Genomic DNA, 13,739 nt, shown 5'->3' with positions numbered 1-13,739 from the left:
AAAGTCAAAAACTGTCTAAAAAAGACAGCTAACTGGACCTTTTTCTGGGCCCATTTGAGAGTTCTATGTTCCTCCAAGTAGTTGATGACTCAAATTCATAAACAGAATGATGGTGAGTACATGGGTCGTTTTAGAAAATAAGGAATGGAAAGCAGCTGAGACATAGCCATCCAACTGCTTCTTACCAACGAGGAAATTTCACCAGGGCTAAACATGCTCTCCTTCCCATGGAATTATAATAAAACAGAAGTAAACTATTTTGTAAAACTACACACAAATAATTTTCATATCTCCACATCCCACCACCCAGATAGATGGGTTACATTTGAGTTAAAATATTCTAGTTTAGGTCAGTACATGCCTGAAGAATTCAAAACAAACAAGTTCTTCTATTCTAAAGCCATTCAATATTCTCATGGACATTTTAATTAGCTTGCTTTCATAAATAACATTATGAGAAAAACCATATGAAATTTTTAAGAAATTATCATGATAGGATACATTACAAAATAGTTTCACAATCAATTTTAAAATAGTTAATATACAAATACGTTTAAAGGATAGAACTTTAAAATAGTTGGTAGAATTATCAAAGTAGGAGTTTTGAAAAAACGATGTGAAAAACTTGTCAAAGAACAGCGTTTCTCAAAAAATGATCATATTCGCCAGGGTTTATGACTGCAAGCTAGCCGTACCACTTCAGCTTGCATGATTAATTCACCGGAGCATCCAATTTTTTCTGTCACTGCAGCCAGTAAAACTTCCAGCTGGAATGTTGGATTCGTTATTCCTGGAAACTGTCCCATCAAAGAAATAAATTAAGAACTTTGAATGAAGATTGACGATCCAGCCATTCCAAGAATAAACTTATGGAGAACCTAGCATTAATAAGTTCTAGTGTTCCCAAATTTGGATCATTTAATAGACTCTTCAGAATTATCTTTTACAAGACTAGTGGCATATTACATCAAATACTGTCATTTCTTATACAAGTAGGCCTGAACTCTGAAATTAACTCAAAGTATTTCAAAATTTAAACAGATATACGAGCTAAAAAACTATGGTAGCAAAATAATCCTTTGTTTCAAAACATTTATGCCTGGATGTGTTTATCAGTTTGTATCATTGGCAATTAACTAAATAATCTCATTTTTGGTGAGTTTTAATCTACAACTTCATATCTGTGTGCATGTTGGACAACCGTTTAATATTTGCCTGTGGGAACTCGTATTTACATCTGGGCAGGTAGCCCTGATGCGTGAATAATCAAACCCTTTTCGGTGACAAATCTCTGTAAACAGACTCAGCTTTAAGTCAGTAATTATAGAAAAATAGCAAATAATGGTTAAATGCTTACCTCTGGAAATATTTAGCCAACAATACGATCTACAGATGAACAACTATCTCCAGTAACTTGCTAATTGATACTGCATCTGATAAAGAAGTCTTTTTCAAAAAGAACAGAAAGAGGTTCCTAAGAGATGTGCTATTTTGCTCTTTGTTACTTCAAAGCACTACAGAGCAAGTAGAGTTTCAAATCGTTATGGCCCCAGCTGTGAATGAATCTAATTTGGCTCTTGATCACAGAGTTAGTACTCTGTATTTCAGTGCATAAGTCCTTGGTCCCTCAAGAGAAGATGATTGTAAAGAAAAAAAGAAATCCCAAAGTGCCAGTTACTTCCTGTAACATAATCTGTCCATTAACTCTCATGGTCAGTCATAGTTCAACCGACCGTAATGCATTTGTAAGGCATCGGAAAAGATCTCCTCTCTGTTTCCATCGCTTGGAACTTTTGCCTGGACAAAGGCCTTCAGTCACCAAAACTGTGGTGAGAAAAGAATCTTGTTTTGAAAGGTATGCTGATGTGTAATGCATCCAAACTTTTTTCATTCTTGCCAAATTAATTTCCATTGCTTTTGGAAACTGGATACAAATATAAAATTTGTAGAAATCTAATAAATTGATCTTCCTTCTCAGTCCACTTGGCAACAAAATATTGTCAGTACAACTTTATTACCACGAACATATTTCTGACAGAAACGCATTTCTTAGTACCTTTCTAGAAAATGCCCTCATTCCCTAAGATTGACGTAGTATAGAATTGTGAAAAAATTTCCTCGGCCCTCTGTCTGGGCACAAGCAAGCTCCCCCTGCAGCGATATAGTCTTTGGTCCGCTTGATTAAGGAAAAACTCAGAATATTCAACCAAAGAAAAGTTAGATTCTTCAGGACAGGTTTCTATTACAGGGAAAGAAATGGAGGCCAAGAACAACGTGGAGCCGCTTGGGATGTTGAATTCTGCTATCTTGTGTGATGTCTAACAATCAAATAAGTAGCTCCATTTCTTGTAATACTAACTCCTGTTTTGAAGGTTTTTATTAGTCTATAGTACTTTAATCATGACTAGGAAGAAAGTCACCATTTTTCACAAGAAAAAAGAAAAGAATACAAATGATAGAAAATCATGTTATTGAGGACAGTGCCTCAAGTTTGAAAGCCATCAAGTTTATTTCTTTGAAAGGCTTAGAAACTTCAAAGATCAGGGAACCAGAGAGCAAAGAAGATTAGTCATGGGAGGCTGAACTTTCCCAACCCGGGTTCCAATCTCACCCTACTTATTATCTCCGAGGGCTGTGTGCGGCCCATGAGAAATGAGGTTATGTTTGTCTGGCATAGAAAACTTGTGTTTCTTCTTACGTCTCCAGCATCACCACATCTCTCCTTGGGCAGGTTCCGGGCTGTATCTAACATTAAAGACATCTGGCTCACTCGCCAACCCCAAGAAAGCTGTTTGTGCCTCCATCTACAAAGTGAGGCAATTATATTAACAATTCAAAATCAAAATAATTCCACATTTCCTTCATATATTTTTTATAGTCTGTGTTCTACAGAAACCTGCTTATTTGTAGAAAGATCGCTTCATCTGAACATGGTCTAGTGAGTGCTGCTCAAGGGCAGAAGACCATGACTGCTTAAAGAGTCAAAGTGTAAAAACAAGCAAACAAACAGCAAAAACTTTTGAAATAGGGCAGAGAAGTGTAAAGCTAACTCTGCTTTAAAGTGGGCAGAATAAACAAAGTTCTGGTCAAGTAGGAACCATGGATAGTAACTTCAGTCCAGCAAGAACTTAGACTCCTCAGGACCAGTAGTGGACACTCTGAAAGAGAACTCAGCCCAGACCTCCTGGTGAATTGTCTACGTACAATCTAGCTTAGGAACGACTTCTATCCTTCTCCCTATTTCAAGATCATGTCAGAAAACTCCATCAATTCTTTCCATGTGGAGAGTTCTTTTTAATCAAGCCATGGCTCTGTTTAATTAACATAGATTACATGAACAGAACTTTTCCACTAACTTCTAAAGAGCAGAAGTGATTGCCCCTCTGGCCTGACAGAGTTCATTCTTCAAAGATCCCATTCTGAAACGGACTTTACAACTGGGGGCCCACTCAACCCGGGCACTGACCCACCAGACCACTGAGGCAAAAGTCGTATGTGTGTTTGTTTTGTTCTTGTTCACTTCCATTCAATCCCTTTGATTTCCTTGCCACTCTGTGTATTCAATCACTGGCTCAGAGAAGGCCAGGCAGGGCCAGTTTTGCCGCCCAGGGACTACTGAGTCTGTCACTGAAGAGGGCAAAATATCCCACAGAAGCCAGAAGTTCCAGCAACCAAACCTAAGAGACTGAAATCCAGGTTTGTGTTCACCACACCTGATAAAAAAGCAGTGTTGTTTGGAGAAAAGAACAATGCAATCCTGGGAAACAAGCAAGTATCAAAGCTCCTTGTTTTCATGAATGTTACTCAAACTAAACAGGCCTGCAAAAACAAGCAGCCAGATAATCTTTCCGCACAATTAGCCAGTAGGCACCAGCCTATCCTGGTGAATGCGTACGACAGCAATAAGTCTAAAGGAGCTTTTGCTGCCTGTCAAAAGTATATCTGGAGTGAAAAAATTAAAGCGACAGGTTTTCAGCGCCTTCAGTTTGTCTAAGCCAATTACAACAGGAACATAATAAACAACAAGCATCCGATCACCTATTATGTACGTGCCTAGTATTTTACAGATATTAGTTCTAGTCCACAAAATAACGCTACAGGGTATGTATGATTTCATCCACCTTAGAAATGTGCGCAATGACTTAAAAAGATTCCACTAACATTTATTGAGCGTTTACTATGGCTCCCACTCAGTGCTAAGGGCTTTGTATGCATTATTTTATTTAATCTTCATAAGGTTAGGGAATCGATTTCAAGTCAAAAGGCTAGGAAGCAGCTGAGCTAGTTGCTGACCCAAGGTTGGGTGGACTCCAAGCCCCTGTGTATTCCTCGGACCACCTCTCCTCTGAACCAGAACTTGTAGATGTTAAATATTCTAACAGTGTGGCATGGAAGGAGTCCAAGTGGCTGCCTTGGCTTTGTAATCTGTAAGATCCTCAAAAGCAAGGGCTATGTTTTATTTGCCTTTATACTTTTCATATCTATCGCAATCCTTGACATACAGTAGACACTCAAAAAATGTTTGCTGCACAGAACATTTCAGAAGAGTCAGCACCACAGTCGGGGCTAATGCTAAAGGTCAGCACACACACGGTTACCAGTTCTCACCACCACGGGGCAATCCAGAAGAGGATTCAAATAAAAATAAAAGAGACGAAATAAATACAGAGATGGGAACCTAAAGAGGCAGTAAAACTGCTGTGTTTTCCAAAATGTGATCCTTTGAATATCAGCAGCAGAAGCCCCTGAAATTCTCGCCGAAAGCAAAAATACATGGGGACAGCTCCAGATATATGCAATCAGAGACTCTAGAGAAGGGATTTGGGCATCTACATTATTAGGCACTCCCTAGACAATTCTTAAATGCAGGAAACCCAAAGGGATAGGGGATAGGAAGTCGTGGGAGGCAATTATGTTGAAACTGAGAATTAGATGCAGTGACAGGAAGACCAGCTATTATCTTCCCTATAAAGGGCTGATCTTTTACACCTTCCTCTGGGACATGGTGGTTCATTTTGATAACTGACTGGCTGGCACAAGTCAAAGGGAAGGGTGGTCAGAATCAGAGCAATTGTGTAGGGAACAGGAAAAAAAAGCCTAATAATTTGCCTTAAAATAAACACCCTATAAAAAGGGGAGGGTAAAATACACAGCATCTTTGGTAGCGCCTGCACCCCTCAATTAAATCACCAAAGACTTCCCCCACAGTGAAGGCTGCCTTCTCCTGGCCATTTTTCAACTCATGTCTTATTCAAAGTAAAGTGACATTTCTGCAGCGAAGAGAATGGTCTTACTTGAAGGATGGAGGTAGATAATGTCTTTCACTGTGAAGTCTCGGGATTGAGTGGCTTTCAGACAATCAGCCAGCAGGCTCAGGAGCAGGAGCCAGGCCAGGGCAGGGCCAGATTCCATGTCACTCATACAGGGCGCCCAGAAGCGGGGACTCAGGACGACGAGAGAGAACTCGAACCTGAAATATGAAGCAAGATTCATCTCAGTGTCCAACTCGAGAAAGCTATGGGAGACTTGGCTGAGATCTCGTGTTGGTGGAATGGGTTGGGGAGGGACAGGGAGCCGAGGGCACGAGGAAGCGGGCAGACATGGAGAGAAACTTTATAAAGGGTAATTTCAGAGCACTTAGAAAATTCCAGCCCAAATCTATTCTTAATCAGGTTGCTCAAGCTCCACTGGTAGAAGTCCCCTCTAATATCCAGCAGAGATGGTATCAAGAGAGATTGAATTTTAATGAAATCCAGCTATTTTTGCCAGGAAGCCAGGCGATGGCTGCCAGAATGCAACCATAAATAAGTCAGGTACCACAGCTCACAAGCATTCCCTTGATAAGGGTGAAGGCCAGATACACGAGTGCAGCCTTATGGGGCCATGTTGCCCATCCAGAGTTGTACAGGGTAGGCTTTCAGACTTGGAAAAAAATCCAAAATGTAGGGAAATTGGCTTCTCCCAAACCAAAAAGTACCTTTATAGCTCAAAATCTCCTTAACACAACATATTGGCTGGGTACTATTGAAGTCCTTTGTACGTATCATTCTGTCCTCCTACCAACCCTATGAGTGAAAAACATACATACAAGCTAGGCACTATCAATATCCCATTTTGAGTAAACTGAAGTCTAGCAAATAAGTAGGGGAGTTGATTCAAACTCAGGCCGTCTGGCCATCGAGTCCACCTTTTTAAACACTAGGTGATACTGTGTTCTTCCAGAGACCGTTCTGAGGTATATACACAAAAAGTGATGAAATGAGATCAAGGTACCACTGTGGCAGTAAGCAATCATCATTATACCTGCTATTCCAATTCTGTCCTTTTCAATTAAAATCGAGGGCAGTAAACTTTTTTACTTGGGTTGAATTGTCCAGTTTACTTAGGATGTAGACTTTTATCTTCATTTCTATGTGCTATTCGCTTGCCCTCTTACTGTTTTCCTATAGTCTGTTCCTCGTGTTCTGCTGTTTTCCAAATATCATCATTCGATTGCCAAGGCAAGGGGTCAAGTTAGACATTCACTTCATTTTAAACAGGAGGAAAAAACATAATTTGGACATTTTGTTTATAAGTTTTAATACAAATATTTACTGGGATTTTTTTAAACAGTATAAATAATTCTAAAATTATTTTGTCAAAACAATAGGCCAAGAGTAAATATATTACAAAGCAAAATCAAGAGAGAAAATCAGTATGGACTAATTGGATATTAGAATATACTACAGAGTAATATTAATCAAAACAGAATGATAGAAAATGTAAAAATGGATACAGAAAATGGAACAGTCTAAGGAGCTCAGAAATAGACATAACTATTTACAAGATACAAGCAACTTTTCAAAATTATGAAACAGAAAAATATTAAATGGATAATATTAGGATAACTTGATTAAAAACTGTGAAAAAGATTAACTGAAACCAAACAATGCACGATACACTAACATTAGCTCCAGATGGATTGGTGTGTTCATTATTTTTTAAAAAATTAGACAAACTATTAGGAAATAGAGTAGAATTCTTATTGCCCTGTACCAGCTTGATGATGCCAACCTTGCCAATTTCATGCTCACAACACCATCTTCCGTTTACAGTTTGGTTCCTCCAAGCAAAATCTGCATTCAGGAAAAGAATAAGCTGCTTGTTCACTTAATAATTGTGACTGCCAGGCACTGTGCTGGGAATCTGGTTGAACAATATGATGAGAAAATAAAGAAACAAATATCAAAGATATCTTTCCCTTGCTGAGTGACAGAGACAAACATTGTCTCATCTTAAATGAACGCAATAGTGCTTCCTTGGACATCCATTCTGGTCAGGTGAGGCTCTGTGGAAACCTGAGAGCATTGTAGCAACATCCCCATCTCCTGACAATCTGAGGGAGGGCTCAGTTTGAGAGGGGTGGTGAAGAAAGCTATCTGGTTTTATTTTGATATAATGTAACATTCAGTATCAACTAGTTGCCAACCTAAGTTTTTTTAAATGTGAAACGTGATGTCAACACCAGTGCTTCACATATATCAAACAATGTAAGTGGCACATTTTCATTAAAGCATTTCTCAACCACAGTATTCCTTCTGGTTATTGATTTAAAAGTCTCCCTTGGCACAATACTTGCACTAAACATTATGTATTACTTAATGTCATCTGAAATTAACCTTACTACAACCTCTGCGGCATGGCTACGCAGCCTCCATTTTCACAGCCTGTGTTTAATATGTTTAAGTAACATACAGAGGTGAAGGGCTAGATACTTGGGTTTGAAGCCTTGCTCCAACACTTTCTTGCTGTGCAATCTTAAAACAGTTACTTAACCACTTGGAGCCTCAGTTTTTTAATCTGAAAAATGAGGATCATAATACTACCTACCTCAAAAGTTTATGATGAGAATTAAATGAGTTGACATATGTAAAGCACTAAAACAGTGAAATAGCGTCTGTCACACAGTAAACGCCTTGTAATATTTCCCAGTATTTTTACTAGTCATGCATCGCTTAACAACAGAGATACATTCTGAGAAATGAGTCATTAGGTGATTTCGTTGTTGTGCAAACATCATAGAGCATACTTACACAAACCTAGATGATCTAGCCTACTACACACCTAGGCCATATGGTACTAATCTTATGGACCACTGCCATACATGCAGTCTGCTGTGGACCAAAACATCGTTATGCAGTGCCTGACTGTATTATTGTTCAAAATCAGTCAATATAGTTTCCTAAGTGAAAGTAAAACATGGTGTAATTAACTTTGGTACAACATATGGCTCACTTTCCTTAAATCAGAAAAATATGAAAATTCCCAAAACTAGCAAGTATGACAAATCATAATCCATACGTCTCCTGCACCCCAACATCTGCCCCCTGACCAGCCACGGAGGGACTAAGCCGGTGGGAGGGAAGGGGAGGGGACCTCCTGCCACCAGCATTTTAATATTGCTGAGGCTCATGCAGGCCCAGGTGACATCCTGCTATCCCTCGTCAATGAAGCAAACAGATGGATGCTGCCCTTCTTACACTCTCCCCTCTCCGCAGGCTACCCTACCAGGCCTGTGTTCCACCCCTATGATCCTTACACACTGCTGTAGGTAGATTTTACCTGTATAAAAGATGCTGGGAGAGCAGAGGTCACGAGCACATCACCTCACATCCCTTCCGAGTACCTGTCTGTGTGCGCATGCTCACACACGCTACTTACGGTGAAGAATCATGGATTAAGTGAAAGCAACCATTTCCTTCACTAAAGGAGATCAGCTCTACTTACCACAGCAAAGGGCAAGCCTGATTCTTCAGACCTGACTTGTTTAGTGCAATTTTCAAATCTAGGGGGTTCAACAATTTTTAATCATGAATTTTATGTATTTAACGGAGAATTTCCAAATTCTTAAAGTCGTTGAAACTTTATTATCCCAACACATTTTACTCATGAAATTATTCTCTTCTTCAGGAAAAAAACAAGTATGTATTTCTAGGCTTATATATGATTAGAAAAATGACTGAAAGGATAGACACCAAAATGCCGTGGGATTTAAGATAATTTTAATGTTCTTTTTGCTTAATTTGCTTGCTCAAAAATTTTGGATGAGCGTGTATTACTTTTATAAAAAGGAAAATGGTTTTTTGAAAAATAATGCTCTTCGAAGAATGAGTTTGACAAAATAATTTTACTTTTTTTTTTAAGATTTTATTTTTTCCTTTTTCTCCCCAAAGCCCCCCGGTACATAGTTGTATATTCTTTGTTGTGGGTCCTTCTAGTTGTGGCATGTGGGACGCTGCCTCAGCGTGGTTTGATGAGCAGTGTCATGTCTGCGCCCAGGATTCGAACCAACGAAACACTGGGCCGCCTGCAGCGGAGCGCGCGAACTTAACCGCTCGGCCACGGGGCCAGCCCCAAATAATTTTACTTTTTATGCACAAATAAAAGTCAGCTTTTCTCCTAAGGCCAATGAGCATAGGCTCAAAAATGCCCTGTCTCTCCTAAAATAATAGAATCAACATCGGACAGAATGTTGTCTCTTGCCTTCTTTTACCAAGCTCTTCCCTTAGTGTCATAGCCCAGGCTCTTCATAGCAGAATCTGGGGCAAAGACTAAAGGTGCTCAGACTTCATTTGAGAGGAACAAGCCCAAGACAATGAGGGTGAAGGTGAGGAGAAAGAGAGAAAGGTAGAATGAAGCTAGAAAATACAGAGCAACGTGATCCTAGGTCACTACGCTGCTCACCACTTCACAAGAAGCCACAACGAGACACAGGATTCCAAGGAAGACCCGCACCTTAGAGCAGTCCATGGAAGAAGGAAGGAGGGAGAACTTGTCAGCCTGGTGCCTTCTTGTCTCTTGTTTCCCATTGATCAAGGTTCACTCTACAAAGAACTCACTCCCCTCCATTGCAGCAGCCACAGTGGAGGGGCAACTCAGTGTGGCTGGACCTCTGTCCAAAAAAGAGAAAGGAGGGACCCGTCACAGCAACCTGAGAAAATACTCAAGGTTTGTCTCTAGGGCATGTGTTATTAATCCTTGTAAATATCACATTGCTTTTTGTTTTTTCAAGATCTGATATTTTTATATTACTTAAAAAAATTTTTTATTGAGATAAAATTTATCATTTTAAAATAATACAATTCAGTGGGGTTTTTTGTATATTCATAACATTGTGCAACCATCACCTAGTCCAGGATACTTCCTTCACCCCAAAAAGAAATCTTGTACCCACTAAGTCAATCCCAATTCCCTCCTCTCCCCACTCCCTGGCAAACACTAATCTACTTTCTGTCTCTACGGATTTGCCCTTTGGGAATATTTTGTGTAAATGGAACCATAGAACATACAATCTTTTGTGTCCGGCTTCTTTCTCTCAGTATAATGTTTTCAAGGTTCATCCATGTTGTAGCATGAATCAGTAAACCATTCCCTTTTATGGCCAAATAAGATTTCATTGTTTGGACATACCACCTTGGTTTATCCATTCATCAGTTAGTTGATAAACCTATGGGTGGTTCCCACTTTTAAGCTATTGTGAATAATGCTGCTATTAACATTCATGTACAAATTTTGGGAGGACTTAAGTTTTCCATTTTCTGGAGTATACACCTAAGAGTGGAATTGCTGGGCCTTTGGTAACTCTAGGTTTAGCTTTTTGAGGAACTGCCAAATAGTTGTCCACTGTGGCTGCACCATTTTACATTCCCATCAGCAAAACATCAGTGTTCCAATTTCTCCACATTGTCACCAACGCTTATTTTCATTAAAATTTTTTTTATTATAGCCATCCTAGTGAGTGTGGAGTGGTATCTCACTGTGAGTTTGATTTGCATTTCTGAAGTGACTAATGATGCTGAACATCTTTTCGTGTGCTTACTGGCTATTTGTCTATCTTCTTTGGAGTAATGTCTATTCAAATCCGTTGCTCATTTTTTTTTTTTTTAATGAATTCACTTCCAGACCTTACATTCCAGAGGCCTGCCCTGACTTTTTTTCCCCAAAGATTGGCACCTGAGCCATCTGTTGCCGATCTTTTTTTTTTTTTTCCTTCTTCTCCCTGAAGCCCCCCAGTACATAGTTGTATATTGTAGTTGTGGTCCTTCTGGTTGTACTATGTGGGACGCCACCTCAGCATGGTCTGGTGGGCAGTGCCTGAGTTATAAGACTTCTTTCTGTATCCTGGACTCTTGACTGTTTGCAGATAGATGATTTGCAAATGATCTCTCCCTTTCTCTCTGTTGACTTTTCACTTTCTTGATGGTGTCCTTTGACACACACAAGCTTTTAATTTTGATGAAGCCCACACATTGCTTTTTATAAGTATAGATTTTGTTCCCTTGTACAAGTTAAGCCCAAAGAAGACTAAATAAAAAGATCTGCATGCGATGCAAAGTAAAAGAACTTGTCTACTTCACAGTAGCCTGGGCTATATTTTCCACCTCTGTTTTCCATGAGAAAAACAGGATGGGCAGGACTATTTATTAATATCCTGACTGCTTACATTCCTGCAGTAAATCATGAAGCACCACTCACCTATTAGTAATTTCTAGGAACTGAAAAATGAAAGATAAGTGACATGCATTCACAATTAAACTAGTTGTTACTGAATTACAGGCTCCATTTTACAGGGATGTATCTTTTCTGTACAGGTTCTCAGCAGTTGATGGAGCTTTAATCCCTAAACCCCACAAATACGATGCTGGACATGCTTAAATAATAAGAAGGGTCTTTTCTAGGACTTTTCCTTGGAGTCCACTGTGCCTTTGGATTGGTCTAGACATTTAGAAAAGATGCTGCGTTTCCATTTTATGCACTGCTATTTGAATATGCACTGAGGATTCCGTCCCCAACTATGGCTCTCTTTATGAAGAAGTACACTCTCATTTTCACAGCTCTGTGACCTTTCATTTGTTATTTATGAGCTTTTGCAAATCTAATACCACTCTGACAGATTTAATTTGTGCTCTAAATTACCTCTGCATGAGTTACTCAACTGCTGGTTTTATTCCAATGGATTACTTGCTACATTCTGAAACAGAAAAAAAAAATTAGTTTCAGATCTATTAGACTTTCTCCACTTGGGAGAAACTTGAAAAGAGCTGCATTCTTATTTTCACTCCAGGGTACAAGATAGGATAAAGGATGATTTCTACACTACTCAGAGAGGCAAAGTGAGAGGACCACAACCCAGGTGAGGTTTTACAAATCCACATCCTAATTACTATTTCATGTAGAGTTCATAAAATTAGATACTCCCAACTCCTTACACTGGTCACTAGAAGACAATTAAGTAATTCTGGAAGCTACATTGACTGAGGTACCAAGGACTAAATGACCACACCTCAGTCTTAAATCAATATATAAGCAATTATGAAATAGAGAACAAATGCAAAGCTAAATATTTTTCCCTGCTATTCGTAGTGAAATTTGAAATGCCTAGTACGAGAGCAAAATGGAATTCTGGAGCCTGAAAGATCATGACAAATCTTGACTTAATTTTCAATATGTATAGACTAGGCTTGGTGATGCCTTAATGACCTGAAAAAGTTAACTCAGCTCCCAAAAGTATAAACTGAAGGCACGTCCACACAACTATCTATTTAAATATATCATTCTGACCACACTACCTTTCTCACAATTTGAGAATTGCTCATAATATATGGTGGTTTTAAAACATGTCTGCAAATTTGTTGACATGTCTCCATTGAGAGGTGGGGTCTACATTCTTTCCTCTTGATTTTGGGCAAACCTAATTGACTAGCTGACCAGAGCATGGAGGAAATAACACTGTGTGACTTTCAAAGCTGGGTCATAGAAGGTGACTCAACTTATAGCTGGTGTTCTGGAACACTCACACTGAAGCCATATAAGCAGTCCGAGTGCCCGGAGGGCCATGCTGTGAGGAAGCCCAAGTGAGCCACACAGAGCTACGGAGGCTTCACAGCTGAGACCACAGCTGCTCCAGCCCCCTCTCCCCTCCCCTCTGTTCCAGCTCTGGCCACTGTCTGACTGCAACTGCATGGAGACTTCAAGCAAGAACTGCCTAGCCAAGCCCTTCCTGCATTCCTGACCCACAGAAAGCACGAGAAATAAATAAAATGACTGTTACTGCTTTATGCCACTCCATTTTGTGGGGATTTGTTATGTAACTATAGTTATCTGGAATATAAGGAAGTGGAGCAGGAGAGCTAACTAGGAATTATAGTTCTGCTCATGAAGATAATTCCATTTTTCACACTGGTTGCAAGGTACAGAAATCCAAATTAAACAGGCTGTAAACAAAACTGAGGGGAAAGAAGGAGGGGATAGAATTTTACTGTCTCACCTGACTCAAGTTTGGACATGGCTAGACTTTCAACCCTGTTATCCGGAATTTCCATCCCTCAAAGCTGCTTTGTCCCCTCTCTTTGCCTTTCTCTTTCAGGGCTCCCCAAACTTGCCACCAGCAGCTTGAGAAGAATTCCCAGGGAGTCTCTTTCCCAACCATTCCAGAAAAAGTCCTTAAAAAGGTGGGAAGTCCATCCTTGGACCATAATGTTCAGGGGAATGTGGCATTTCAATTGGCCAGGGCTGGCCAGTCACTAGCATGTCACTGGAACAAACACAGAGTGTAAATTTCATGGAAATCACATGGTTTGAGAACAGGGGAGGTATTGGTTTCCCAAAGGAAAATCTAGGTGTTGTCATGTGAAGCAATACTGGATGTTGGGCTAGCAAAATCACACAGATATCCACCACAAAAACAACACTGAGTTTGA

General features: G+C 39.7%; 1 protein-coding gene across 5 annotated transcripts in view; it reads right to left on the bottom strand.

Annotated features, from left to right (window-relative positions):
- The window catches only part of LYPD6 (LY6/PLAUR domain containing 6), a 128,396-nt gene that overhangs the window by 26,001 nt on the left and 88,656 nt on the right, over nucleotides 1-13,739 (bottom strand). For 2 of the 5 annotated variants that reach the window (XM_046657677.1, XM_046657679.1), the window contains exon 2: nucleotides 5,295-5,470. In XM_046657677.1, the coding sequence (XP_046513633.1) occupies nucleotides 5,295-5,421 (127 nt within the window). In that variant the 5' untranslated portion in view covers nucleotides 5,422-5,470. Of the gene's footprint in view, nucleotides 1-5,294; nucleotides 5,471-7,053; nucleotides 7,116-11,955; nucleotides 11,998-13,739 lie in introns of those variants that run through there. The other 3 variants (XR_006888108.1, XM_046657680.1, XM_046657676.1) reach the window with 3 other exon arrangements.

The sequence above is a fragment of the Equus quagga genome, chromosome 4, assembly GCF_021613505.1.
Source record: "Equus quagga isolate Etosha38 chromosome 4, UCLA_HA_Equagga_1.0, whole genome shotgun sequence".
NCBI lineage: Eukaryota > Metazoa > Chordata > Mammalia > Perissodactyla > Equidae > Equus > Equus quagga.
This window is presented reverse-complemented; position numbering and strand designations above follow the sequence as displayed.